Source organism: Lobosporangium transversale (genome assembly GCF_002105155.1).
Source record: "Lobosporangium transversale strain NRRL 3116 chromosome Unknown BCR41scaffold_15, whole genome shotgun sequence".
Classification (NCBI taxonomy): Eukaryota; Fungi; Mortierellomycota; class Mortierellomycetes; order Mortierellales; family Mortierellaceae; genus Lobosporangium; species Lobosporangium transversale.
The window spans coordinates 25,782-52,948 of NW_019028993.1; the positions used below are offsets into that span (position 1 = coordinate 25,782).

Here is a 27,167-nt window from a genome sequence, read left to right on the forward strand (position 1 = left end):
AAGTTTTCGCTGAACGTGTGCCAAATTAGTTGTAAAGTAAATCCTGTCTTGATTATAAATGAACGTATAAAAGCGTGTACAACTTATGCTTTTAACATGTGTATTTAGAAAATGTGCGATATGAAATAAAAAAAAAAAAAAGGAAATGGGTTTAGAGACTTCCACTAAGGCCAAAAGAGATTAATTGATCATTTATCGGTTTGCTTTTTAAAGGGTTCATGCTGAAGTCAGTTTGTGGATTAACCTACTGGTTTTCTGTAAATCTCAAAAGATGGACTCCCTGTATAAAGGATGTTCGTTTGTGATATTATTGCCCTATAAAAGCGCATAGGTTATTGAGTGATGTGAATGTGCACGTAATTCACTCGCGTCTGTCTTGATTAGAAAAAACAATTGAAAAAAAAAAAAAAAAAAAAAAAGAACCAATACACCGTTGTTTTCTCACAAAGATGGATTTGCTTCGCACAGGGTTCAAATCCAAAACCCACCTTGCTTTTACTTTCTATGGTCCTTATGCTATTCCTTTCGGTATCTCAACTCGTATTCATCTATTTATCTTTTCATATTATCTATCTCCATTCTACATAAATCTGGCCAAGGACTTGGAAGTATACTCATAACACACATGTGAGCGCACTGGCTAAAAAGTTTATCCAGCCCTAATTTTAGCTAGAAATCTCGAGTTCGTTGGAGACTTTTGGAGTCGTTGAAGAAAGCGGGCTGAGGAAACTGGAATTTGGGTTTGGGGGAAACTGGGCTGGGCTGAGGGTAACTGATCGTGATTTTGGTAACGGTCGGTTGTTTAATTAACCAAATTTAACTGTTTTCTGTTGTTTGGTGGCAATACAAACGTGTCAATATTTCATCAAAACCCGTGTCGAACGAAACAGGTGAGGCTTTGTTACAAGGTTCTGACGATCAGTGTTTAAAAACTCAAGAGCAACCTCTATCTGAACTCTTTATCTCTTTCTTTCTTTCTTTCTTTCTTTCTTTCCTTCTTTCTTTCTTTTTTTTCTTCTCCTTTCTTTCGTAACCGTAGTACCAGTTTTTTTTTTTTTTTTTTTAAAAAAAAAAAGAAAAAAAAAAAAAAAAAAGAGAAAGAAAGCAAAAGCAAAATGACGAGCAAAAATGAGATTGCAGCAGGACGTAAAGGATCTACATCTCAGCGTCCGTCCTTTTTTCCAAGATTGTCCTTATTTCAATGGTTCATCCGGTTCTTACCTGCCATCATCTTTGCGTTCTACACCTATTCCAGGAAGGGAGCTTTCCAACCCCCGACCTGCATCGCCTTTGGTCTCAATTGTCCTCAAGGATCTGTTTATCTGGAGGGCATTCTCGAACGTCCTGACTATTATTCGCAAGTCCTCAAATACTATCTCTCTTTGTTCTCCAACAGTGAAGATCTCGGTGGTTCCTTCGCGGTCTTTGTGGAGGGAAAGCCCGTGATTGATGTTTATGCAGGCGCAAAGGATCTGGCCAAGACTCAGATCTACAATAACAAGACTCTTCAGCAGGTCTATTCCTCTGGTAAGGTCGTCGAGGGCATTGTAATTGCTCGGTTGGTCGATCAAGGTTTATTGGACTATGAGAAACGGGTGGCGGACTACTGGCCTGAATTTGCACAGAATGACAAGGAGGATGTTCGACTTGTGGACCTAATGACTCATGAATCCGGAGTCTCTTACTTGGATGATGACGACGAAACCAACTTGATGAGCTGGGCTCGATTAAAAGATGTAGAATCATTCTCACAGAGATTGGCTCGTCAGCCTCATCATTTCAAGGGCGAGAAGATTCGTGCGTACCATGGCATGACTCGTGGCTGGTTTTTGAATGAGATTGTCCGTCGAGTCGATCCAAAGGGTCGAACCATCGGTCAGATTGCAGAACAAGACCTGATGGGAGCATACCCCGATGTCGAATTGTACTATTCTAAATTGCCAAAGGAATCAGATTGGGAGGACCGTCTGTCAGTGTGGCATGATTACCCTCTCCTAAGGACCATTGGCCGTCTATTGATCCCACGGTTCATTCAGACCAACAAATACATTGGCTACCCGTCTATGGCACCTATACATCCCGTAGCCAAGGCGCTTGCTGTTGGTGGCAAGGACTTGGTTAAAAAGTCGTTCATGCCAAAGTTCGCTAGCAGTCCCGATCTTATGCGCACCAAAGAGGCCCATGAGAGTGAGAGTCCCAGCTTTTCGCTCAAGACTAATGCTCATTCGGTAAAATTGCCCTTCTTTTATTTGCTGCTTCGACTATTGTTTTTTTTTTTTTTGCTCACACGTCTTGTTTCAACATTATCAAAAAATATGGATAGCTTGCCAGACTAATGTCCATGATGGCTAACAAGGGCGCATCCGTTAATCCTGGTCAAGAACCTGATCTGCTTAGTCAAGAAACCTATACTAAGGCCACCACCTTCCACTCTTCTCAACTCGATCAAATCCTAGATGAGACTCTCCCTATGTCTGTGGGAGGTTGGGTTAAGCTTAAGGGCTTTAGTGGAAGTAAACTATTGAAGGATATTGAGATTCAAGGTTGGAGTGGTGCTGGTGGATCCCTGACCATTTGGATTGAGGAACTTCACATTGGGTTTTCATTCGTGACCAATGCCTTTGGTCCGTTCGAGGGGATCCTGGGCGACTACCGAGGCGCTAATCTGTTGGATCGGGTCGTCTATGCTAGAAAACAAGAACTTGGCCTCTTGCAAGATGCATCAAAGGAATAGTGTGTGTTTACATGCACAGAACAGGTTTATTGATATGAACTTTTGAAGTAAAAGACAAAAATAGTGGCACCATAAACTATGCGTGTGCATGCTATACTTTTTTTCTAGACTAAAAATCGAATTTTATTGGGAAGGGATATAGAAAAAAAAAAAGCGCTGTAGCATGACGCGTTACACTTACTTTTGCATGTGTAATGGCATACATGTATAATGTTGCAAATGCATACGAATGTTCGAGAAGCAAGTCCGAGGAGAAATTTTTTTGAAAGGTTTTCTGGCAAATCAAATTTGACTTTGCAAATTTATTGTAGTCTTCTTGGAGAAGAAGAGATAACTGAACCCCAAAAAGAACAGATCAGCAAAAAAAAAAAAAAAAAAAAAAAAAAGGACGAAAAGAGGAACATCCGTCATGTTCTAAAGAGTTCAATACGATGCATGCATCCTCTGTATCTTTTGTGAATACAAAGGTCTGTTTCCTTGTGGATTTATGTCCCAATGTCAATCCTTCGACGCGTTTTTTTTTTTTTTTGTTTCCTCAGGCAGGCGACCTCCTAAATTTTTTTTTTATCAGGTGATGCTCGTCCATGCTCTGACACACGAATTTTCGCTGGACATTTGCTAATCTAATGTAGTAATCACGCCAATAACACGAATCTCACGCCTTGAGTGGTATAGAAAAAGTATGTGCAACTTGCTTCTTACCTCAAAAATAAATCTTTTTATAAACTAACCCGATGAACTCTTTTGACACACGCATTTTCTGATCAAAAAGTGAGCATACGAGTGATAAGAATAAAAAAAAAAAAATAAAAAAAATAAAAAAGAGAGAGAGAGAGGGCTTATTAAAACCCACTCCCATCAAGACCAAGAGACCAATTGATTATCTCTGCATTTGAATTATCAACTGGTTTTTACTTTTCAAAATGTGTACATGAGCATGTACATGTACATCCTAGAGTTAATTTTGTTGATTAGCAAATCATATCAATTTATGAGAAAATCCTTTGGTTTTCTGTGGTGGCTGTTTTTATATAGACCTGAACATGCGCCATTGTTCCATTGTTCCATTGTTCCTCTGCAAAAATCTTATTTGGTGATTGAAACGATCTTTGACTGGTGTGGATTTTTTCTTTCCAATCCTTCGCTCCTCCTCCCCACCCCCTTGAAGAATGCGAAAAGGGAAAAAGAAAAAAAAAAAGTCAGCCTCCTGCATGAATGGATTTTCGCTTGTCAAACGATTAAACCTGTTGTTAAAAAAGATGCGTTGCATTTTACAGAGTGGCGATGTGTATACGTGAATTTGACCAATAACGTACACCAATCTGGTCCACAGGCCATGACACGGTCCCCTACGAAAAGGAGGAACAGACCCAAAGAGAAATTATATTTTACGCGCCATTAATGGTGAATATGAACCAAAAAAAAAAAAAAAAAAAAAAAAAAGAATCACACTTTTTAGTTGTCATGTAAACATGTATGCCCTAGTCTATACTAATAACATGTACACATTATTTTAGTTCATGTGTAGTGGAAGACTATGGTTGGTACAAGAACAATTCACTCGCCCCCCATCACTTATCTTGCCCAATTGTTCCGAAACAAGTTCGTTAACTCGTTCTATTTGGTCCAAAGCAAATCAATTGAAGCTAGGTGTACGTCCTTGCAGTTTTCTCACACTGATGGGCTTTGCTTAGCAATGGTTCAAATCAAGGTCCATTCTTGCTTAACTTTCTCTGGTCCTGGCGTCATTCCCTTCACCTTCTCTCATTTCTATATAAACCCCTCCTTTCTCCATCATTTTTTTTTTTTTCTTTTTCTTTTATCAACTCGCATCCATCATACCCAATTTCTTCAAGTTATCAAACCACTCTATTCTCATCTCTTCCTTTCAACTCCAATAAACCTTTAACCAACCATGTCTCAATCTCTTCAGGTCACTATCCACCAGGCTAGCCAATTGGATGACGTTGAGGTATAGATCTTTTTCATTATCCTTCACACATTTTTGTTTTCTTTTTCTTTTTATTCACACGCGTTTTGGTTGGATTTATATCATGCAATATGAGCTGACAAGCCCTACTCTATTTTTTTGAAATGATTTTTTTTTTTTTTTTTTTAAAAAAAGGCTTTCGGAAAGAACGATCCTTATGCCCGCGTCACCTTGGATTTCGAACGGAAAGAATTATACCAAAAGACCGCTACCAAGAAAAACGCTGGAAATGATGTCGAATGGAACCAAACCGTGGTCCTCAGCGATTACGAACCCAGCCAGCACCACTACTTGTATGTTGAGGTTCTTGATGACGAGACTGGAGCTGATGCCCCCATTGGCTTCGCTGCCATCCCCTTGAGCCAGGTCCGCAGTGCCCCCAACGAGACTTTGCGCGCCAAGTACGACCTCTACACCCCTAGCGGCAAGGAGAAGGGAACCATTACCTTGACCATCCAGGCCCTCCAGCCTGGTGAGCAGGCCAGCCACAGCACCCACAGTGGTCCTGAAGTCAAGGGTCAATCCCAGATTGTCACCGAGCACCATGATAAGGTCAAATCCCAAAGGAATAAGGAGAGGGCCACTGATGCCGCTGTTGCTGCTGGTGCTGCTGGCGTCTTAGGCCTCGCTGGTGCACTCCTCGGTGGCTTGGGTGGCAATGCTGCTCCCCCATCATAAAAAATCCATTTCTCTTAATCAGAACAAAAAAATACAATTTTGTAAATAAATAAAAAAAAAAAAACACCGTTCTTGTTATCAAAAAAAAATCTGACCATGCCTTTTTTTTTTTTTTTTTCTTTTTTTCTGCTTTATTGTTTCTTTTGAAAATGAGATGAAGCGAAAAGTATATAGGTAAGGCTAAGGTGTGCGAGGAAAATGGGGAAGAAGTTCAGAAGGGGGTATACGCATATTATTGGGAAGAAGAAAAAGATTGAATGTAGAGGAAGGGGGTCATTATTCAATTGCCGTTTCCTTGTTGGTTTTGTGCATACAACTTTGCTTTCTGTTTCTTTTATAGAGGGGGTACCCGGATAACAAGAAGGGCGGAAAGACAGGTGAGTGAGATTGGGGCTCGTCTAATTGCTCTCACGGTCCATCTTACTTATTAAATGTGTGACTTTGATTTTTTTTTTTTTTATTCCAGTGTCCATTAATGCATCAATGGAATGGCAAGTTCATGCGAGATGCAAGGAAAAGGGATTCATCATGGAAAGAGAAGTGTGAAGAGTAAAAGTAAGTGTGGGCCTCGACCTGCTTTCTACCTGCTTTCTACCTGCATACTTTTTTTTTCTTTTCTTTTCTTCCACTTTTGTCCTTTGTCCTTTGTCCTTTGCACCAATAGTACAACAGCGACGACAAGTGCATGTATATGTTTATATGTATTATAACATGAAATCATGCGCATGTGTCTCAATGCGCAAATGCAAATTGGAAGCAAGGACCCCCCATGGAAAGCAAGAGGCATTTTATTGGTAAAGGATAAACGATTAAGGGAAGAGAGTAGTTTTTCATGCGTTGTCTGTTCAAGATCTCTTTCTCTCTTTTTTTTTTTTTTTATGCTAAGGAAGTGGCTAATACCAGTCGCTGACATCAATCCAGTTTTTAGCTGATTGATGGTGATGAAGAAAAATGACGGGAGTTTTACATGTACGATGGATCTTTTTTTTATTTTTTATTTTTTTTATTTTTTCACAGATATTTTCGCTGACAGACGTGTCCCAACAATGGCAGTATGGAGTCAAGGAACAAATCAGCCGACAGGAAGGATGCGAATCGAATGAGGGCAACGCGTCATTTTTTTTTTTTTTTTTTTTTTTTTTTTACAGCCCGGGTATTTCTCTTCAGACAACAGACAACAGACTAGACAGAAGTATATTTGTAGAATAAGGCGAGTATATTATTCTAAATTTAATTTTATTTTTCAATCGATGGAGTTCTGTCTGTTAATAAAGTCATCACTTCCATAAAACGGAATTGTACATGTATATGATATGATAGATATATATATATTATATATATATTTTGTACGTGATTCTTTCCATGTAAATAGATCATGGGCTATTCATACGTACATACAATAGTCCAAAAGTAAAAAAAAAATAAATAAAAGTGTTAGAAACTTTTATATTCAATTGTATAAAATGCTTTAGAATGCTTTAAAATATATCTCATATGGACCTGTCTTTGGACTGTTACATGATCGGCTTGTCCTTTTGCTCTTCTTTGCCTGAGTACTGGACCGAATGATGTGCATCAACGTTGTTCCTTCCTTGTCCTTTTAGAAAATTGGGTAATGTGTCTCTTTTTCGCAAGGACCTTGTCAAGTGACAAAAACTTCCATGTATAAATACCCTCCATCCAAACCCACTTTCCTTTTTCTTTCAACTTTTTTTTTTCTTCAATCCCAAAACTACTTCCTTTCCTTCTTTACCAATACTTTTTTTTCCCATTTACTTCACAAACATGTCTCAAGGTCCTACTTTGGTAATTGTTGCCCACGGTGCTCAGAACTTGAAGGATGTTGAGGTAAGAATTATAGCAATCATTCAAATTTTCGCTCTTTATCACCTCAGATTCATTCCCACGGTAATCCTGATTAAATAAAAAAAAAAATCGCCTTGGTTTTTCTTTTGAATGATTTTAGACCTTTGGCAAGCAAGACCCCTACTTGCAGTTCAGTCTCGACTTTAACAACCCAAAGTCATTCCAAAAGACCTTTGTCCACAAGGATGCTGGCAAGACCGCTACCTGGAACCAGACCTTTACCGTTTCTCTTGCTGGTGAGCCCGAGTTGTTCATTGAGCTCATGGATGAAGAGACCACAGCCGATGCAGTGATTGCCTTTGCAGCGATCCCCGTCAACCAAATCGTTCATGCCCCTGGTGCTACAATGCATGGCGTCTTTGATCTCTTTACTCCCGATGGCAAGCAGCAGGGCGAGGTCAACCTTACATTGACTGCCCACAATGTTCCCGGTCAAAACACCCAACCGGCCATTCAGACCTCTACACCCGTCAAGGGCACCTCTCACATCTCTGAACTCCACCACAAACGCATCAAGTCCCTAAAGAACAGAGAAACCGCTGCCGATGCTGGAGGTGCTGCCTTCGGAGGACTCTTGGCCGTAGGAGCCGGTCTCTTGGCCAACAAGCTTATGGACGATAAGAAAAAGGAGGAAGAGGCTCGCAAGGAGGCCGAGCGTCAAGCCCAATTGGAGCATAGCAAGTTTGAGAATGAGAAGAAGCGTCTGGAAGAAGAGAGGGCCGCCTTCCAGCGTACACAGCTAGAGCAGCAGGCCCGTCTTGAGCAACAACAGCAACAGATTCATCAGCAGCAACAGCAACAGCAACAGCAACAGCAACAGCATTCTCAGCACCAGTCCGAATATCAGCGTCATGAACAGCATCAGCAGCATCAGCAGCATCAGAGCAGCCATCAGAGCAGCAGTGGACACCATGGTGATTATAAGAAGAAGAAGCATCACGGCGGTGACTCCTCTTCATCATCTGACTCTGATTCAGACTCTTCTCACAAGAAGGACAAGAAGGACAAGAAGGGCAAGCACTGGCAGGCCTCCGGTCACTATTACTCCCCTGGCGACAAGGTCAAGTATGATGGACGCAAGTACATCTGCTTGCAGGGCCACAATTCCCAGCCTGATTGGACTCCCTCTGCCGCACACTCTCTCTGGCACTCTAAATAAATAAACTAGGGAAAGGAGAGTGGAAAGCTGATGGGCCAGAGTTTTTTTTTTGTCTCTTGTCCTGAATCAGCCATGTATCATATCAAAAAAAAAAAAAAAAAAAAAAAAAAATCCATGTTAGGCAAGGCGACTTCTTTTTCTTGACAATGGATAAAACTTCTTTTTTAGTCTGCTTTCTATCCTTCGCTTTATTGAATAAAATGGAGATTAAAAAAAAGTATTCTGCTCTGAAAAAAGTCAAGAAAAGCATGGCATGACATGGCTCGGCTCCTTTTTGGCTCCAATGAATACCATCAGCAAACGAGGAATGAGAAATAAAAAAGATAGAGAGATAAAGGAGAGCGTCTGAAATAGTCTACAAACATAATCAAAGTAGCAATAGACTTACTCCCTTCCCAAGTCGATGCTTACTGGATAGTCAGGGATCTGGGGTCCGATGATTAATAAAATATATAATATTAATGCAGATATATATTATCTTTACCTCAAGGGGTTCACTGTGTAAAATACACTAGACCCGACATTCAAACCATTCGAAGGGAGTTGTGTAAGTGGGTCTAAAAACGTCACCGAAGGTCGGTCAATTTCACGCGATTTGCCATTGGACCCTCGCATCAAAAGAGCATTGAGTGTTTTAAAAAAAGATGAAAGTAAAATAGAGAGCAAATGCAAATGTACGATTATATATATAGCCTTTGCTCTTCCTGCTTTTTTTTTTTTTTTTTTTTTTTTTTTTCTTCTCTTTTCTTTGACATCTTCACTTCTCTCTTTCATCATCATCTCATCTCTACACTTTTACAAAACAACATAATGGACAAGCTCAAGGAAGTAAGTTATTGCAGGCTATTCCACTATTCCCTCTTTTTATTACCCTAGTTTGTTCTCTTTTTTTCTTTTCCTTTCTATCCTCTCGTTGCTTTTTTTTTTTTGTGTTGCCATTCTATTCTCTCCTCTTCTTTCTTATCTCTTTCACAATCCCTCCTCCTGTACATGTCTGAGCTGCATATTACTGTAGTTGTGCAGGAGACCGAGGATAAGGGAGAAGGAAGGATAACTGGATACAGCAACATGCGTGTTTGTCGTTGTCATTGTTTATATAATATTTTGCAGGAGTAACAAAGTGCAAAAGAAAGACAACCGTTACTGCTCAGGAACGTCACGATTTTTTATCCTTGCCCATGGAACGCAATAGAAAAAAAAGAAAAATAATAATTATAAACATGTAACATTCTCAATGGACAGGCGATGAGATGATAAAAAAAAAAAAAAGACAGAAATGAGATTAGCTGACAGGACTTGATTAGATTGCAACGATGAACTTCCTTGTCCCTTCTTGCTTCCTTAACCACCCTTGTTGCGTGGGAGAGGAGCCAGTTTTTTTTCTTTTTCTTTTTCTTTTATTGTTATTCGACATTTTCTTTTACCCACCTGTGTCCATCCAAGACCTTGTTCCAAAGACATGATATTGACAATTGACTTTTTCTCTTTTCTTTTCTTTTTTTTTTTTCTTTTAGAAATTCGCCACCGTCCGCGCTGAGGCTGATGCCGCCATCGTCCGTGCTGAGGAAGCCGAGCGTTTGAACACTTCCCTCAAGGATGAGCTCGCTGCTAAGGATCAGGAGGCTATCTCTCTCAACAACCGCATCCAACTCCTCGAGGCTCAGTTGGAGAAGGCCGAGAGCGGTGGCAGTGACTCCAAGACCAAGTATGTGTTATTCTATTCCATCTATTTCTTTCCTTTCTTTCTTTGGATCCTTTGGCTATGTTGTCTATATATAAAAAAGGAAATTTTTTTTTTGTTGCAAAGTCAAGGAAATGAGTACTGATGAGCAGGCAGGCAAGACAGGCTTGGACAAGCTCTTCTGCAGGCCTCATCACTGTACCTTTTCCCAAAATCATAAGGAGGAAAACACTTTCTTTACCAGGCAATGAGAATATCCAACTAATGTCAAAAACTATTTCTTTTCTTTTTTCTCCTTTAGGCTCCGTGAGCTTGAGTTGAAGGTTGAGGACCTTGAGCGCAAGACAAAGACTCTTGAGAAGGATAACGAGAACTTGGAGACCAAGCTTGAGGAGGCTACCACCAAGCTCCGTGAAGCCAAGGCAGAGCTCGAGGAGACCCTCCGTGCTATGGATGACATGTAAAATTACCTTCCAACATTCACATAACAAAAAAAAATCTGTCTCCCGTTTCTTGTTTTTTTTTTTTTTTTTTTTCCTTTTATCAATATTTTTCTCCTTTAGACACAAAAAAAAAAAATCCCTCCTTCTACTCTCTCCAACCAAATAATTTCTTGGGATCCTCTTTATTATTCCCCCGCAGCATCTTTTGCTTCGACCCACTATTTTTTTGTTGGAAATAAAATTATTCAAAAACAAAAAAAACTTACATTTAAAGTAAAAAATGCCTTTTCTTTCATAATTGTAACTGATGCCTCGAGTATGTAAATTGATTGTGAATGGCTCACAAAACAGTTTTTGCATTATGGATATACCACACATTCTCCTATAATTTCTACATTTGGCTTTTTGATATCAGCACCATGTATTATTTTTTTTTTCTTTCTTTTTGCTCTAATAGGAACATTATAACGCGTCGGCATCTGGTGTAGTCCCCATCATGATCACGTCCAAGGCTTCCAGGGTTTTCTGTTGTTTTCTTTCTTTTCTTTTTCTAATAGCAAAAAGGATTCATTTGTTAAAGTTTAAAAATAATGCAAGGAGTCAAGATCATTCACATACATGAACGTACATAACGCACATACACACTCAGATCTACTTTGTAGTTTCAGATGGATCAGAGCTATTCTTCTCAGTGTCAGGATGTTAGGGGATAGTCTGCATTTCCTTCCCATCGATTGAGAATAGTACCATAATATCAAGAAAGACTTCTTTCTGGATATCTACAACCTGAACACCATCAGACGCCTCCCCCTCCCTTCGAATTGGAAAATCATCTGAATGGCAAGCGATGACAACGTTTCTTGTGTCGTACGAGGTCGGAGCTTATTCAGTCACAGGAATAGTAATAGCGGATCAAATCTAGCCGGTCGTTATTTTTATTTTTATATAAGATTTTGCTTCTTTAAGATAAAGTTGTCATTGCTGAAGCTGTGGATAAATTAATCTTGATCAATATCAGAGAAGGTCAATATGTTCCTTGGAAGAACAGATGGTGATGATCATAATAATAATGACAATAGTATGGTTTTTAATACATAGACCAAAATCCTTATGTATAATGATGATTATGACAAGTCCACTTAATTTTGAAGACGCGTCACTAGATACTGAAGGAAAAAAAAAAATACATCTAAATATAAAATAAAACAAAAAAACGTACCAAAGCCCTTGATCCGCTAGATTGTTTAGTATTTTTTTTTTACTATTCGGCTCCTATGAGAAGAATTGGTGTCTTTGCTCTTTATCTGAAAGTCGATCTAATTTTACGCGTTCTTTCTCATATTTTCTCTTACACTCTCTTTCTCCTCTTTTCTTTTCTTTTCTTTTTTCTTTTCTTTCCTTTCCTTTCCTTTCCTTTTTTATTTTATGTGGAAAGATTGTGAGATATTTTAGATCATTTTATGCTGAATGCTGTTATACACCACACTGTGTGCTATCCTACACCAATCAGCAACGCGTTCTCTAAACCGCCTTTTTTAAAGAAAAGAAAAAAATAAAATAAAGGCGAAAGTAAGAGAGAAAAAACCACACCAGCTTTTATTACGAAGTATCGTTTCAAGCTCCATTGTGTATAGCTTTATTGCCTTCTTTTTTCTTTTTTTTTTAAAAAAACATATACATTATTATTAATGTTTGCTTTAGTGTGCTTTTTGCGAATGTCGATGTATGTTGGATGCAAGAAAGACGTGGAGTAGCCTAGCTGTTTCATGAAGAGGAGAGTATACAATAGTAATCAAAAATAGAAAATCATTTTTTTCCACATATTTTCACATTTGTAAAGGAGGAAAGGCAATAGCTTTTGACGGAAAAGGGGACACAAATGGGAAAGAAGACTTCATTAGCAACGAAGTGACAATATGAGCGCATCCTGTTGTTCTACCATCTTCAATTTTTTTTTTTTTTTTTTTTTTTTTTTTTTTTTAAAAAAAAAAAGTCCTTCCAAGCAGGACACGTTTGCCTATAAAAGGCATCAACATCCTCCCCTCCTTTTCCCTCCTCACTCTCTTCTATACCAGTCACCACCACTCATTCTCTCTTTTGGATATGCTCCTGTGCTTTTAGCACGCGTACATGCCCTGCCTTTCTATGTGCGGCCGTGCACCGGAGGAGAGCAATGCTTTGCCCCCCAGCCTCCACCCCCTCCGGCGTTTTAGCGACCTACCCACCCCTACTAGTCAACCAGACACGCATGAAGTGCAAGTCGGAGAAGAGGGACCATGGCCACGCTTTCTGGATCCAGTGGTATGTTAGAGTATAACTTTCTCTCTCGCCCTTTTTTCTTTGAATGAAGGAAATTGAAATACTTTACTTTGATTTACTAATCTATTTCTTTTCTATCGTATGATCTTATCATTTTTAATAGCAGGATCCTTTGTGCTGGTGCCCATGTCTTCCTTATACAGCCGCTACAAATAACGAAGCCATGGTTCAGTCGACTACACCCCCAGTCTTGCCTGAAAACACATCCTACTTTGCAATTCTCCATCCATATAGGAGACTATCATCTCAGACGACACCACCATCACTACCTCTTCATCCTCTTCATTTCCTTCATCGCCTTCATCGCCTCCACTCCCCTTCATCCTCGTCAGTAGCCTCAGGATCGAAAGGTGTTCAGACTTCAGAACTACATCCAGAGTTTCCTAGTAAGCTCTACCTCACCTTACGTAAACTTTAGAGCAAAACTTCTTCTTCCCATTATCTATCGCCTGTCCTCCAGCAAGATTCATGGGGTGGAGGAGTTGATAGCTGTCATCTTGACCAACATCATCGTTGTGGACGAAGTCCTGACGAGTAAATATGTCCTCAAGACCACAAACTCAAACCAAACCAAACCCGGCCGTCCCCGCTGCTGAGGCCCCGCTACTAGTCTCAAGAAGCTACAGCGACAGCAACAACTTCCTGTTGTTATGGCTACTATGACCAGAGGGCTGTTGCTGGCATTTCCGCTCTCGATCCGCAAGCTTCCTCCTTGGACGCTGCTATCAGCTCTGACCAAAAAGTTGAAATAAAGGGGACTTGGCCTAGTAGCTGAAGATGACGGCTAAGCAATCTCAGCAACACCAGCAATGCTGGCGTCCAGTGCTCCTATTCGATAATCGAATGAAATTCGAATGCATATAATTTTTTTTTTTTTTTTTTTTTTACAGTGCATTCGAATTTTATTCGATTATCGAATAGGAGCCCTGCTGGCGTCTCGATAGTGGTGGCGCTACTCTTACTCAAGGCGTGGTCAATTCCCACCGCTACAAAGCAGTCAAGCTCCTACAGCCTGGCTCAAAAGAGACGATGGTTCAGCCGTCCGTTCCTCTACCCGCCCGCCCACTCGCCCGCAAGAAGGCGATGGTGTATATAACCAAAAAGCCCACATGCATCTATTGCCGAAGAATAAGAGGGTCTTGACCCCATTCGACCGCGCCTAACGTCAAGCTTCAAATGACAAAATTGCTCACGCTCACCAACCTCGCCTTGGCATGTCCCTCTTACGGCTCTGGCATGTCTCATTACGGCCCTGGCACGCCTCCGTTATGACCTGCCACCTAAGCAATGCCTTCGACCAATATCGGTGTCGACCTCGGACCAGACAAGGGTAATATACCAGTATTGCTACAGTCAGGAGAGAATAACCGTATGACTGATTTCTCTCAAAACATCAACCACAACCCGTCGTTGGTGAAGATGGCCCTTGGTTTAGCGGAATAATAATGGGCAAACCGCGCTAGTCCCCAACTAAGAAAGCTATTTAGCTAAGCTCGGACTTTGGCCCTGGAACAGCAGCATGCGTTGTTAGAGAAGAGATGATGGCGAAGAAGATGATGGCAGAGGAAGAGACGGTGGTAGGGAAGGGAAGGGGCTGGGGCGAGGGGAAAACAGCAGCGACACAGCAGGGTCAAGGTGCTCATCAACCGTGATGCCACGTTCACTTTATCAATATCGACTCAATCATAACCCATAGCCGTCAACAACTAAAGTCTCAGTGAGCTTGCGTTCATGAGTGACTTTTTTTAGCCTCGCCCATATCAAGCCCGAGAATCTTGTCCATGCGGGGCATACCAGGGCTCAAACAACAACAGAAAGAGAAGAGACAAAAAAAAAAAAAAAATAAAGAAGTAGATGGAGGAAAAGGTCTATCGCCGAGGGAGGAAGAAGAAGAGCTGGAAAGCCTCTACGACGACGAGACCATAAAAACGGCGAGGTGGTTGTACTTTGACAACTAAGAGGACTAAGCCGGTGAAAAAGGCCGATGACGAGGCCGAAAAGTCGGGTACGACCTAGGTGCAAACCTAAGCGTTGAGGATAGTAATGGCGATGATAGTGATGATGGAGACGATATCAGCAATCATACCGATCACCAATTTTCAATCGCCACTACTAGATCAACTAGACCATGAGGTGTAGTGGTCATGCCGGAATCGATGGATCTGGTTCATAAAGTCAAATACTATCGAAAAGCATAGAGGACGGGTAAAAGCGGCAGCTTCGGAGGCCATACATCCAGGTCTCTGGTCTGGTCCTTGCGATTACCGGCGTCTTGTCCTTGGGGGAGGGGAGGGGGGGCAGTATTGGTGCTGGCCTCAGGTCTTGATAGAGGTCACGATGACCGCTAATGAGACCAATGAAGGAGAAGAAAAGAATGAAGCCAAAGAAGATGGCATAATGAAATCAAACAAAAAAAGAGAGAAGGACGAAGCCAGGGAAGTGGAGGAGGAAAGACTAAAGAGAGAAATCGATGTAGGGAGGCGAAATGACTTTAAGACAAGTTTGTCACTCTGGATCTTGAGTCAAAGATATGGATCCATTGTTATCATGGCTGGCCCTGTCAGAGCAGGCGACAACAGTGACGCCAGCACTAACTTGTGCTTGTGCTGATTGCGAAAACTATGCTTCACTCTCTTGAGGAACTTGCCCTTGTATCGCCGTATACGCTGATTCTTTAAGCGCTGCTTCTTTCTGAAATCGAGAGAATCCGAATGCTCTGGAGGCAGCCATAGTCAAAATTCGAGAGGGGAAAAAAAAAAAGAAACGGATGTTGAGTTGAAGAAGTTAAAGAGGCAATGATGGGCGAAAAGTCGATAGGAAAGGGAGTTCCCAGAATCCTTGTTATCATTTGATGAGATAGTCCAACGAGTATTCCAACCCCTCCACAAAAGGAGGGGTGATTTTTGACTGAAAATGGCTTTGGTTTATTTTTTTACGTTCTGTTAGTTATTGGCAAAGAATAAAAAATCCAAAAGGTGGGGTTTTGAAATCTCGATAAAAAAAAAAAAAGTGGAGAACAATGGCAAAAGAGAATGCATCAATGTGGCAACTGCCAATAAATATTAAATAATGAAATAACTATAACTGTTCACTATCCTTCAAGATGATTGACACCCTAATCGAGATATAATTATAATAATAATAAGCTATTTGTGCGTGCTAATGCATTCGCCTTGATTCAGAAAAATAAAAATAGTTCAAGGGAGCAACAGAACAATGGATCAAATATAGTGATCGTTGATCTTTTTATTCATCATCTTCACTATCATCCTCATCTTCATCCTTCTTTTCCTCTTCCTCTTCCTCTTCACTTTCTTTTGCGGCCTCGATTTGGTCTTCGTCCTCTTCTTCCTCGCCTGCTGTGCCCACGCTCTCAACACCGACATTCTTCCATATACCCTTTTGGACCGAAAGACAAGTTACACGCATATCTGTCTTGTGCTCTCCAATGAATGTCTTCATGTTGCTCTCCTCTGGTGTGGATGCAGGACTGACAACATCTTCCAAATTCCATACCAAAATCGTCCCATCTGTGGAAACAGACGTCAACAAATCCATCATCTTGGTCTCTGGGCGACCAACAAACTCCTTGTTGGAGGTCTCTTCTGGAGTGTATGGAACTGTGATCAAATCCAAAGCCTTGACACGGCTAGCATGTCCCACAAGGGTCTTGACAAGATCTCCTGTGGCAGTATTGTAGACGCGAATCATCTTATCCTCATAACCAACAACCAAATAATCGTCTTTGTAGTAAATCATGGTATTCAGACGAGTCTTCCTTGGAGGCTTGATAGTGCGGACGCATTTTGCAGTCTATTATATTAACACATAATGGTAATCAAGCATGGCGACAATGGTTAGTTGTCAAAAATATAATGCTATAGTCGACATCCAAAACAAAACAAAACAAAGCAATTTTCTTTTCTTTTCTTTTTTTTACAAGTACGTACAGCCATATCATAAATGCCAACTTCTTGATCAAACATGATTGAATATCCTGTGCCACTAGGGCTCCATACGACTTTTAGGCCTTCTCCCTGTAGTCTTGTCGTGCTCGCCTGTTTTCCCAACAACAGATTCCAGAGTCGGACTGATCTATCAGCCGAGACACTGAGAGCGATTTTGCCCGTGGGATGGATAGCAATCGAATGAATAGATCCCTGATGACCCTTCATAATCTTGAGACATTCCCAATCCTTGGTTCTCCAGACACAGATTTTCCCATCATCGGATCCAGAGAGCATATGTGTCTTATTGTGGAATGTAAGTGTCGTGATCGTGCCCTGATGTTGAAGAAGTGCCCCTAATTCCTTTCTGCGCTTTAGATCATAGAGTTGAATCTTTTCATCCGTACTGCCAGATGCTAGAAAGTGGCCGCCGATTGCTAATGCTTTGATACATCCGATATGAGCTGCAAAGATGAAGATGGGCGACAGTCTCAATGTCATATCCTATACATGTACGCCGAAATACCATCCGTGGCAAAGTAAAAGTAATAATAATAATGTTTAATAAAGGGAAAAGAAACGGAGGGGGAAAAAAAAAAAAAAAAATCCCTTCTTCGACTTGCATGGAATTGCTTTTTTTTTTTTTTTTTTTTTTTTTTTTTGTTTACCTCGTTCCAATAAGCATCAATACCATAGAGAATATTCTCATAGGTTCCCGCGATAATTCTAAAATCCTCAAGGGTTGCTCCTTCAGGAATGACTTCTTCCTTCTTGGGTTTTTTAATTACAGGCTTCTTCACCGGTGTAGGTGTAGGCGCGCTCTTTTTTGCATTAAAAGCTGAAGTGTTGACGTTCTTCTTCTTGCCTGCCCCATTCTGTGCTTTTGATGTGTTCCCTGTACTCTGCTTATTGCTGTTGCTATTGGTCTGGACTTTGGAACGTTTGTTATCATGACCACTTTTGGGATTGTTCTTGGTGGTGGTGGTGTTGTTGTTGTTGTTGTTGGCAGCAGAGGCGTGTTTGCGTTTTACACCCGCTGTTTTCACATTAGGCTTTGTGGCGGTCGTTGACACGACTGTTTTTTTTAACGCGCTCTTCAATGGCTTCTTAGTTTTGTCCATTGTCTCGTTAAAGTTGTGTATGTAGTAATTTGTGAATGAGGAATGAGAACAGCAAAGCTTTTTTCTCTTTTTTTAAAAAGAAAAAAAAAAAAAAAAAAAAAAAAAGGGCAGTCATGCTTTTGTTTTGAAAAATCTCATTTCCACGAATAAAAAGCCACAGATGGTATATCTCTTTCTTTTTCTGTTTTACTTTAGAATTTTCATTTCTCCCAAAACTACAGCTTCTTTTATACCCTTCTTGAGATAAATATATACTATCCTATGGCAGAACTATCATCATCTCAACCTACAAAGGAGCAGTCACCAATCGAGGCACGACAGGAAAAGCTTTTAAAGCCTCTTGAGCCCTCGGTGATCCCACCAGAGAAGCTAGAATATGCTCGACAAGTGATCGAAAAAGACCAGGCTATCAAACCTTTCTGGGTCAATAAATACAAGAAGGAGGCTGCCAAAAATTGGGACCGGTTCTACAAACGGAATGAGACCCGGTTCTATAAGGACCGTCATTGGATCGAGCGTGAATTTACAATCTTCAAAACTATGGACCCAGACGGTCACCCAGCAAAGCTACAATGTCTTGAAGTCGGCTGTGGTGTTGGTAACTTTATCTTCCCAGTCCTGGAGAGAAACCCCAATCTGTTCATGTATGCATGTGACTTTGCACCTCATGCTATTGAACTGGTGAAACAGCATGACGATTATAAACAGGGACGGTGTTCAGCATTTGTCTGTGACTTGACGACGGATGCATTAGTAGACACTATCCCGGCCAACTCCTTGGACGTAGTCTCCTCTATCTTTGTATTATCAGCTATCCCAGCAGAAAAATTAGAAGCGGCTGTCAGGAATATTAAACAAGTCATGAAACCCGGTGGGATGTTATGCTTTAGAGATTATGCAGTCTATGATGCAGCACAGGTGAAATTCAGCTCCAATCCAGGACATATGTTGGATACAAATCTCTATGTCCGTCAGGACGGTACTCTTTCCCTCTTCTTTTCGACTGAACAAATCCGTGAGCTCTTTGAAAAGGAAGGATTTACGACGGTTGAATGTGAATACGTTCATAGAGAAACCATCAACCGAGCCATGGATATTAGTATAGACAGACGGTTCTTGCAGGCAAAGTTTATTAAGCAATGAATAAATACAGAGCGTTTTATTCGACCAGATAATAAGAGCAATAATAATAGAAATAATAGAAATAATAATTAAGACTTGTGAACTAGTTTGTTTTTAATGGTCAATCAAGTCAACAGTCTAAATGCCCCTTTATGTTTTTATATTTTGGAGAATAGGGAGAATGCTGATATTGATGACATGTAATATCAATGTTGCTTTATAAGCTTGTTTGCTTTTTGCAGATCATATTTTTTTATCCTTGTTTCGCAATGGATCCAAGCAATCTGAAACAGACAATGCGTGTGCGAGGCACATGCCACGCCGTGCGACAAAAGGTATATAACCAGTTCTAAACTCCCTGTGAAATTGTTTACATATTCCCACTATGAAGTAATGCTGCATCTTTTTAGGGTGAAAGGGCATCTCAGACATCCATCGTTGCACAAAAGGAGATTAAAACATTTAAACAACAGTGCTGTGCATCGAATTTGGACTAAAAAAATTTGTGAGCTTGCATTTCAGTGGTAGCTTTGTCAGGGGCAAGGTTTCAGAAAATTTGAAGACTCTTATAACCTTTTTTTTTTTTTTTTTTTTTTTTTTACAACTGTACGTTCTTTGTCTCCCGTCATGTTCATTCCTTTGTCCTTCCTTGCCTTGAAGGCCATCTTATCCCTATGTCAGATTGTTATCGTTGGAGGATTCGGTGCCATTTTGGGAATCTACTCGAGGTTTGGAGGTGAATATGCCAACAGCATCAGATGGGTCCGTCAAGGCGGTTACTTTGAGATGTCCTCTTTGCTTCTTCATTTTCCCAAAAGAATCCCAATTCGAGCAAAGATTGCTATGGTCGTTGCTTTCATCATGGCTTTACTCGTCAGTTTAGCTGACAAGGCTGTCTGGGCTTTTGTCAAGCGATCGCAAGAACCCAGATTCATCTCGACGTCTGTCATTAGTACACCACAGCACATCATTAGTGTTCCTTGGACTACCTTCTCTGGATGGTCCACATCCATGCGAGCTGGAACAAGTATTGTAGAAACCATGAAGCAAATGCTGGGTGATCACAAAAGGATTCCATCTGCGGTTCCGGGACGGCTATATGAACCTACGATTTCATCTTATGAAGAGTCATGCAAACAACTTGACCTGAATGTGCACTATGACATGGATTATAATACGACCTTAACAAATGGCAGCTGCTCGACGGTGTATCTCATGGCTCCTATCATCAACTCAGTCCGAAATAATACCAACGTCAACATCGTTAAGCGATCCAGTGATCAATGGAGTATAAGCGTACCGATCAAGACATCGCCTGAACAATTGCATAGGATCAATTGGATAGTAATTCAAGAGTATAAAAATCAGACTTGTATAGTTTCCAACCCAAATACCTATCACGGTTCAGCGGCCAGCAATAGCATGGATAATTTACCGGCGACATCGGCCCTCAAATGTATCCATCAGACAGGCGATATTTCGATTGTAACAGTCACCTCCACCGAGTTTTCAGCTCGAACAACACAGAAATTTCGCCAAGTGTCGACTAAAATATTTGGAGAATACAATGATATGTTTCGGGCCATGGAGGCGCATGCCAGCAATCCAACCCTCACAACCTCCCAACAATTACTTGTAGAAGTTCAAATTGTCGACTCCACGGTTTATACTTTAATATGCTACTGGGGCCAAGTATCACCTCCCAAATCAACAACTTGGAAGTGTACCTATCTTATCTTTGATGCTGTCGTACTCAAACCACAAGTTCCAAATGCTGAGATTGCCAAAGCTCGTGGGAACAGACCACTGTCTAAACTTCCAGAAGAGTCTACAACCAACATCCTCATTAGTCATTCTCCAAGTATTGTCAACAATACACTTGTGCCTATACCTCTCTCCGCTCTAAGGATTGCGACTTTAGAGGCTTCTCAATACCTATCATCTTTGGGCCAAAACTTCTACCATGACTGGGAAGCTTCGCGGATGTACATCCAGTACGACATGTCGGATATGATTGAAGGTTATGAAGTACCGGATTGGCTATTCGGTTGTGTTATCACAAGTGTATGCATTCTCTTCATTCTGTGGGTCTGGACGGAAATCAAGTTGGACACAGTCTATACTAGCTCGCTTTACAAAAACGTTGCGATTGAAATGGAAGATCAAGTACATGGCAGAGCTCCTCTATTAATGCGATTCAACGTCAGTGAAACAAGCCTTGAGGGTGTCCCAATCCTGGAAAGCTGTGATCAACTTGATAGAGTATCTAATGCATCACAAAGCCCTTTAATAAACAAACGAAATCAATAGATGCAATGTTCCTGATCCTTCACATCATCCCTTTGTTCATTCCCAACCTGTCGTTCCTTCCATTCCTCTCTTCATTCCTAGCCAGCTGCATCGTGACACCAAATCTCGTTGGAAAATAAAAGCATTTCAAAATATATAACTTCATTGCATCCTTTCAAATATGGAGTACATGTGACACTTTATAGTTATATTTGCAGGCACCTAACATTCTTTCATACAGCTTTTTTTAAGAGGAAGCTTCCGCCTATATCCTGAATTCATCCCAACGATCTTCGGCAGTTTTCATAGTGGTCAAACCGGTATTTCAGATAGACTCAACATGAATCGATGAGCACTTCTAACACTTCTTGTCTCAAGGATTGTTTATTTGTTTGTTTGTCTATTTTTTTAAAGAGGCGAAAGTGTGATGTGTGAAGAATGTGTAAGCAATTTTCTGAGCAAGTTTCAGATTTAAACTAACAAACACACTTTCTCCAAAGTATATTTAAGGTACCAAAACTCCTCTTTTTTTTTTTTTTTTTTTTTTTTTTCTTTCCTACTTCACTAGCCATCACCATGTTCCTTACTGTTCATGAATTCTATATCAATCTTTTCTTGGCCATTTTCCAATTCGTCCTCATCGGTACTCTAGGAGCCATTCTTGCCATCTACTCAAGATTCGGAAATGAATATGCTAGCAGTGTCAACTGGAGTCGCCAAGGCGGTTATAGGGAAATGCTAATGGCGTTAATAAACTCACGCCGGAATGCACCACGTACGACCTTAATTGTGCTGGCAATCACACTTTTCGTGAGTTTCCCTATTGGCTTTGCCGGTACTGGAGCCGCTTGGTTCATTCGACGCGCATCTAAACCAATCGATATCACAGCTCGCTACATCCGTACTCCTCAATTCGCTCCAGTCGGTGATTACAAGCATTTTAGTGACTGGAAATTTCCAATTCAGTATGGAGACAACGTTACCGAAGTATTATCTCGTGCTCTAAGCGACACAAAGAACATCGCCAATGCTGAGGATGGACATCTGTATCAACCACGTATAACAGAATACCAGACGAAATGTGATCGAATAAACCTTTTTGTCTTGGGTGCGGATTACGGTCATTTAAAGCGCGATGGTTGCATGCTGGTAATGATAAATTTCCTAGGCCAGAAGGCGCTAGCCCAATCAAAAGCAATGGTTACTACTCTCTCTGATAACCGATGGAGAATGGCAGTTCCTTTCCAAGGCGAAATCTCAGTCCTCAATACTCACGCTTTGCCGCAAATCGACTATAAAGGCATGCTATGTGCCATTCCTGATTTATATCCTCCGTTTGAGCAAACCATTAAAGATGGTATGATCAATATTCCAAGGACCAGGACCACAAAGTGCGTGACAGGGCGTGGCGAAGTAGGAGTGGTGTCATTTTCTTCAGTCTACTTTCAATCAATGAAACTGGAAACGTTTCGCGACATTGCTTCATCAGTCTTTATCGAGTATGACGAGATGCTTCAGGCTATGGAATCCAATCTCAACAACCCAAGTTTTACAACGAACTCGACTCTTCTAGCAGAAATTCAGTCGGATGAATTTTCAGTCAATGTACTCGCATGTGCTGTGAGTGTCTCTCCGAGTTCTCGGTCTATACGTTGCTCCTATAACATTTTTAGCACAATATTGGCAAGGGCACCGAAGATTGACCCCGTTATTTCGAATACCTTCAATGCATCATTTCCAAGGCACCAAGAGTTTTCAAATATGGCGATATTCGAGCATTTCCCTAAAGCTGTCGAAGGTTTCCCTATGCGGATCTCCATATCCGGTTTACGATACTCAACAATTTCTATCACTATCTACATGGCACGACTCGGCTATAGCTTCATTCCAGACTGGGTTAGCAGCTCTCTCTATGTATTGTACGATATCAAGGCTCTGGAGCGGGGAAACGAGGTGCCAACCTGGTTGATATGGCTTGTAGGTGTTATCACTGGTGCTTGCATCGTTCTCTGGGGTATTGTTGAATGGAAGTTGGATTACCATTACACACGATCTCTGCACAAGATCATATCCACCAAGATAGAAACCCAATATGAGGCCCGAGGACCAAAATTGGTGCGGTCAAGCTTTAAGCCTCTCAAGTTTGAAGATCAAAGGGTCTTACCTCGTGTGGAAGTCCTAGAACTGCATGCGGACAGGCCCAGCCTATCTTACTCCCATACTTCATACACACTTCCTTGATTGATCTGTTTTTTTCTTCTTCTTTGATATACTAGCTAATGAATATCTGTATAATACCCTTATATTATATAAATAATAAACAATAAATAATAAATAATACCTCAGTGATCTAACCTGAAAGCGATGCAGCTGCGATTTTTGAGACAAGCAGTGTTGGTTTATGATTGAAGCGTGCGGATTATATTTTTCGGTATAATAAAAAATTGAATATATATAGCTACAAAATGGATAATGGCAATGAACATTGAAACACATATCAGTTTTGTATATGCAGCTCCAGAAAGGCTCCCAGCAAATAGAACCGATTCTCCCTAAACTGGTGATGCATCGCAATATTAAAATTACGCGTTCAAGGTCCCTCTCTTGACTTTACACGTGGCATTAGCGCTGAAGCATTGGCCGATCGGTGGAGAGAGTTGAGGGCTAGTTATCGTGCTTCAAAATTGATGGTATAGTTTGTATGAGTTACTGGATTTTGGTACTATTCCAACGCCAGAACAGTGTGCCGACACTCCTCCCTCTCAAAGAGTATTAGCGCTAATCCCAAATCAAAAAACCCTTCGCAAGAACAGCGTGATTGGTCATTTTTTCAAATCAAGCAAGGAAGAGTTCCAGTGTCAGGTCCTGAAAGATGAAGAAATCCGTGACATTTCATACAAGGAATCCGGGAGTGGATATTCAAGATCTGTTCATCTAATCCAGCTCCATGGGAATTTATATAGTGCTCTCCAAGAATTCCGCAGTTATCAGAGCAGGGTTAAAAGTATCGTGCCACTACCCGATCCGAAAGAAGTTGACATGCTTCCCCCAACAATAAAGACAAGGCTCGACATCACACGAAATGAGATTGTTGATGAGAGACTCAAGAAGTTGCTCCCTCATGAACAAGAAGCATACGAAAAAGTGCTTTTACTACTCATAGCCTTCAACGAAGTGATGTCCAATACAATTAATTTGACGAACTTCAGAGCAGCCTTTGAAATGATCAACCCCTATTTCGATACTCTAGTTAGCATGCGCCTCACATAAGATCTAGCTTCGCATCAATAAGCCTTTGTCGCAAAGCGAGTCCGCCCAAAGATTTCATCTTTTTTTCAGGAGCAATGGCGCGGCAATGCCTGGCTTAGGGCAAAAGCAGGCAGACAAGCGTCCCAAGTTGCTGTCGAGGAACATTACTCACAGTACAAGATGGCAAATGGAGTGCTACATTACTCAGAAGCAATTTCTTGCAATTTCCATCATATGGACTCCTCGGAGAAAAGGAAGGCGAAGTCGAAAGCAAAGGAGTTATGGTGAAACCTACTCGATGATAAGGAGGTCAAAGCTCTCCGTGAAATCATTCATTTGATGACAGGGTAGGCAGTGCCAATCATCCAACACCGCCACAAATGTACATTATGTGGATGAAAGAGTTACTGCCGGACTCTCGCTCATATGACACAAAGACAGCACGGAGTTCGTAACATCATATTTTATAATGGCTTTATCTCTACCCTGAAAAAATTGCGGAAGAAGAGTGATCAGTTGTAACAGCAAACTTTTGTTATTAAAATAAAGGATTTCTATGGCAACACTAAAATTGCTAAAGCAGATGTGAACCTCAACCAGGGGCTCTTTTTGTGAGGAAGCAATGAAGGGTGGTTAAAGCTGGCATCTTTTTTTTAGGCATGTGCATATACAAAACTGATGTTCATAACAGAACTCCTTTTTTTTTTTTTTTTTTTTTTTTTTAGCATGATGCTCCTTAAGCATCTTCTAAGCTGGTATAAAAATGACACATACACAAAAAAAAAAAAAAAAAAAAAAAGATAGTCAAATGTTCCTTCCGTTCTCGATTTTCACTCTCAACATCATCCTAGCAGTCTTTCAGTTCCTGCTGGTTGCCGTAGTAGGAGCAATCCTTGCCATCTATTCACGGTCCGGTGACCAGTATGCCAACAGTATCCGATGGAGCCGTCAAGGAGGATACGTGGAGATGATCAGTTCGCTTTACAATTCGTCCTATAGTGTCCCGAGTCGTACGAAATGGGTCATGGTGGCCACCATCGTGGCAAGTCTTGTAGCTGGTGTGTTAGATAAAGGCGTGGCTCGCTTCATTTCTCCAACAGAAAGACTCATCAGAGGCGACAGCAAATTAGAAATCATTCCACAGTTCCAAGTACTTAGCCGTGAATATATCTTTAGCGGTTGGTCCACATCAATTCGACATGGTGAAAACATTACAGAGGCCATGGCTTTGATGATCAATAACACTAGGAACATCCAAACAGCCGAGGTGGGTAGTGGACGGCTGTATATCCCACGATTGACTGACTTCGATATTGTTTGTGCACAGTCCAGCGTTCATTTTCTGGACGACGAGATTGCCTATCTTTTACTCACCCAGGAGGGGTGCTCTAATGTGTACATCTACTTGTACAACTTACCGTCTTTCCATTACAACAACACAACTGTTGTGCAGAAATCTCCTCACCGGTGGAGTCTGGTTTATCCAGGAGGGAAAGAGCTCCTTGATGCGAGTCTGGGAATTGATTTTAAACAGTCAGACACGCTCTGTACCCTACGCGAATTTGAGGTGTCCTACTTCGGTATCTTTGATGAAGGCGGAGTGAATCGTCTTCCTAGTACTGTCACTACGAAATGTGTTCGTGAGGACGGTGACGTTTTAGTAATGGCCGCCACCACTGTACGGTTCACTGGGGACCGTCTAGGGTTTAGTAATACCACCACAAGATTGTTCCAAGGAACTGATGAGATCTTTCAGGCCATGGACGCGCTCATTAAAATGACAGCTCCGGCCCCAACTAAATATATGTATCATCCTACCATTCTAGCCGAGGTGAGGGTCCGTGGGTCCATGATCGATACTGTGATCTGTACTTTTAGAGTCACTGCGGGTATTCCAAAGCCTGTATGTCTGTACTCTGTTATCAGCTTCTTGGTCGTGAGACCAAAAGAACAAAGCGTTGCTATTAAAAGAGCAAGAGGTGACGTGCCTTTTTCGTCCACTTCTTCAAGTGCAAAAGCCATGGTTATTGAGCATATTCCTTCGATGGCCCATGATGAACGAAATTTGATCTCAATACCTCAGCTCCAGAATGATACAGTGGCTGTGTCTCAATTCATGGCATCGCTGGGACAAAACTTTTTTACGGATTACGAATCCCATAGGCTCTATGTGATCTATGACGTCTTTGATCCAGAAAAGGGTCTAGAGATCCCAAAGTGGTTATTGGTTGTCGTGATCGTGGTCATGGTGGTCTGTTTCTGCGTATGGACCTTGACAGAGTGGCTCCTGGATGGGAAATACACCAGCTCGCTTTACAAGACCATTTCTATTCAATTGGGATCCTATAATCAAGTGTCAGCGCCTAGGGTCATGCGAGTGGATGTCAATCCTATGAAGTTTGAAGGCATACTAGTTATACCTATTCAAGAAGAGATGGAAATGGACAAAGACAATACCATGGCCTTATTGATGGACAGTCCCTAGCTTTTATTTATTTGTGTATTCCTCTCTTTAGTCTGCAAATAATAATATAATGTATACTATTAATAACGAACTGCAGACCCGCGG

At 41.1% G+C, this 27,167-nt stretch overlaps 8 protein-coding genes across 8 annotated transcripts; 7 read left to right on the plus strand and 1 right to left on the minus strand.

Annotated features, from left to right (window-relative positions):
- The first annotated feature begins 1,083 nt into the window (after window positions 1-1,083).
- BCR41DRAFT_421482 (beta-lactamase/transpeptidase-like protein) lies at window positions 1,084-2,868 on the plus strand. Its single transcript, XM_022030030.1, has 2 exons — window positions 1,084-2,228; window positions 2,324-2,868. Exons 1-2 carry the CDS (start codon window positions 1,116-1,118, stop codon window positions 2,732-2,734), a joined length of 1,524 nt encoding a protein of 507 aa, XP_021882008.1. The 5' UTR covers window positions 1,084-1,115; the 3' UTR covers window positions 2,735-2,868.
- Window positions 2,869-4,528: 1,660 nt separating this feature from the next.
- BCR41DRAFT_385901 (C2 domain-containing protein) lies at window positions 4,529-5,474 on the plus strand. Its single transcript, XM_022027729.1, has 2 exons — window positions 4,529-4,706; window positions 4,860-5,474. Exons 1-2 carry the CDS (start codon window positions 4,650-4,652, stop codon window positions 5,400-5,402), a joined length of 600 nt encoding a protein of 199 aa, XP_021882009.1. The 5' UTR covers window positions 4,529-4,649; the 3' UTR covers window positions 5,403-5,474.
- A 1,462-nt stretch (window positions 5,475-6,936) lies between these two features.
- BCR41DRAFT_421484 (C2 domain-containing protein) lies at window positions 6,937-8,478 on the plus strand. The gene is made up of 2 exons (XM_022030031.1): window positions 6,937-7,250; window positions 7,369-8,478. The coding sequence occupies exons 1-2, from the start codon at window positions 7,188-7,190 to the stop codon at window positions 8,425-8,427; spliced, it is 1,122 nt and encodes a 373-aa protein (XP_021882010.1). The 5' UTR covers window positions 6,937-7,187; the 3' UTR covers window positions 8,428-8,478.
- Window positions 8,479-9,237: 759 nt separating this feature from the next.
- Window positions 9,238-10,642, plus strand: BCR41DRAFT_385903 (hypothetical protein; the record flags this gene model as incomplete). Its single annotated transcript, XM_022027730.1, has 3 exons — window positions 9,238-9,255; window positions 9,942-10,132; window positions 10,410-10,642. The coding sequence occupies 3 exons, from the start codon at window positions 9,238-9,240 to the stop codon at window positions 10,570-10,572; spliced, it is 372 nt and encodes a 123-aa protein (XP_021882011.1). The 3' UTR covers window positions 10,573-10,642.
- Window positions 10,643-16,116: 5,474 nt separating this feature from the next.
- On the minus strand, window positions 16,117-17,988 carry BCR41DRAFT_421486 (WD40-repeat-containing domain protein; the record flags this gene model as incomplete). The annotated part of the gene is made up of 3 exons (XM_022030032.1): window positions 17,486-17,988; window positions 16,821-17,321; window positions 16,117-16,683 (listed from the first exon to the last, which is right to left on the minus strand). The coding sequence occupies exons 1-3, from the start codon at window positions 17,936-17,938 to the stop codon at window positions 16,117-16,119; spliced, it is 1,521 nt and encodes a 506-aa protein (XP_021882012.1). The 5' UTR covers window positions 17,939-17,988.
- Window positions 17,989-18,136: 148 nt separating this feature from the next.
- BCR41DRAFT_335493 (hypothetical protein) lies at window positions 18,137-19,081 on the plus strand (the record flags this gene model as incomplete). Its single annotated transcript, XM_022021986.1, has 1 exon — window positions 18,137-19,081. The coding sequence occupies exon 1, from the start codon at window positions 18,200-18,202 to the stop codon at window positions 19,079-19,081; it is 882 nt and encodes a 293-aa protein (XP_021882013.1). The 5' UTR covers window positions 18,137-18,199.
- Window positions 19,082-19,687: 606 nt separating this feature from the next.
- BCR41DRAFT_395457 (hypothetical protein) lies at window positions 19,688-24,619 on the plus strand (the record flags this gene model as incomplete). The annotated part of the gene is made up of 4 exons (XM_022028734.1): window positions 19,688-21,305; window positions 21,918-22,406; window positions 22,518-23,490; window positions 24,046-24,619. 4 exons carry the CDS (start codon window positions 19,688-19,690, stop codon window positions 24,617-24,619), a joined length of 3,654 nt encoding a protein of 1,217 aa, XP_021882014.1.
- A 787-nt stretch (window positions 24,620-25,406) lies between these two features.
- BCR41DRAFT_370034 (hypothetical protein) lies at window positions 25,407-27,083 on the plus strand (the record flags this gene model as incomplete). Its single annotated transcript, XM_022026501.1, has 1 exon — window positions 25,407-27,083. One exon carries the CDS (start codon window positions 25,407-25,409, stop codon window positions 27,081-27,083), a length of 1,677 nt encoding a protein of 558 aa, XP_021882015.1.
- Between the last annotated feature and the right edge of the window lie 84 nt (window positions 27,084-27,167).

Excerpts from the sequence above, each read along its gene's own strand:
- BCR41DRAFT_421482 (XM_022030030.1), top strand. The coding sequence starts at position 1,116 with ATGACGAGCAAAAATGAGATTGCAGCAGGACGTAAAGGATCTACATCT. Across the intron at positions 2,229-2,323 it reads TCAAGACTAATGCTCATTCG|CTTGCCAGACTAATGTCCAT; the intron begins GTAAAATTGCCC and ends AAATATGGATAG.
- BCR41DRAFT_385901 (XM_022027729.1), top strand. The coding sequence starts at position 4,650 with ATGTCTCAATCTCTTCAGGTCACTATCCACCAGGCTAGCCAATTGGAT. Across the intron at positions 4,707-4,859 it reads GCCAATTGGATGACGTTGAG|GCTTTCGGAAAGAACGATCC; the intron begins GTATAGATCTTT and ends TTTTAAAAAAAG.
- BCR41DRAFT_421484 (XM_022030031.1), top strand. The coding sequence starts at position 7,188 with ATGTCTCAAGGTCCTACTTTGGTAATTGTTGCCCACGGTGCTCAGAAC. Across the intron at positions 7,251-7,368 it reads AGAACTTGAAGGATGTTGAG|ACCTTTGGCAAGCAAGACCC; the intron begins GTAAGAATTATA and ends GAATGATTTTAG.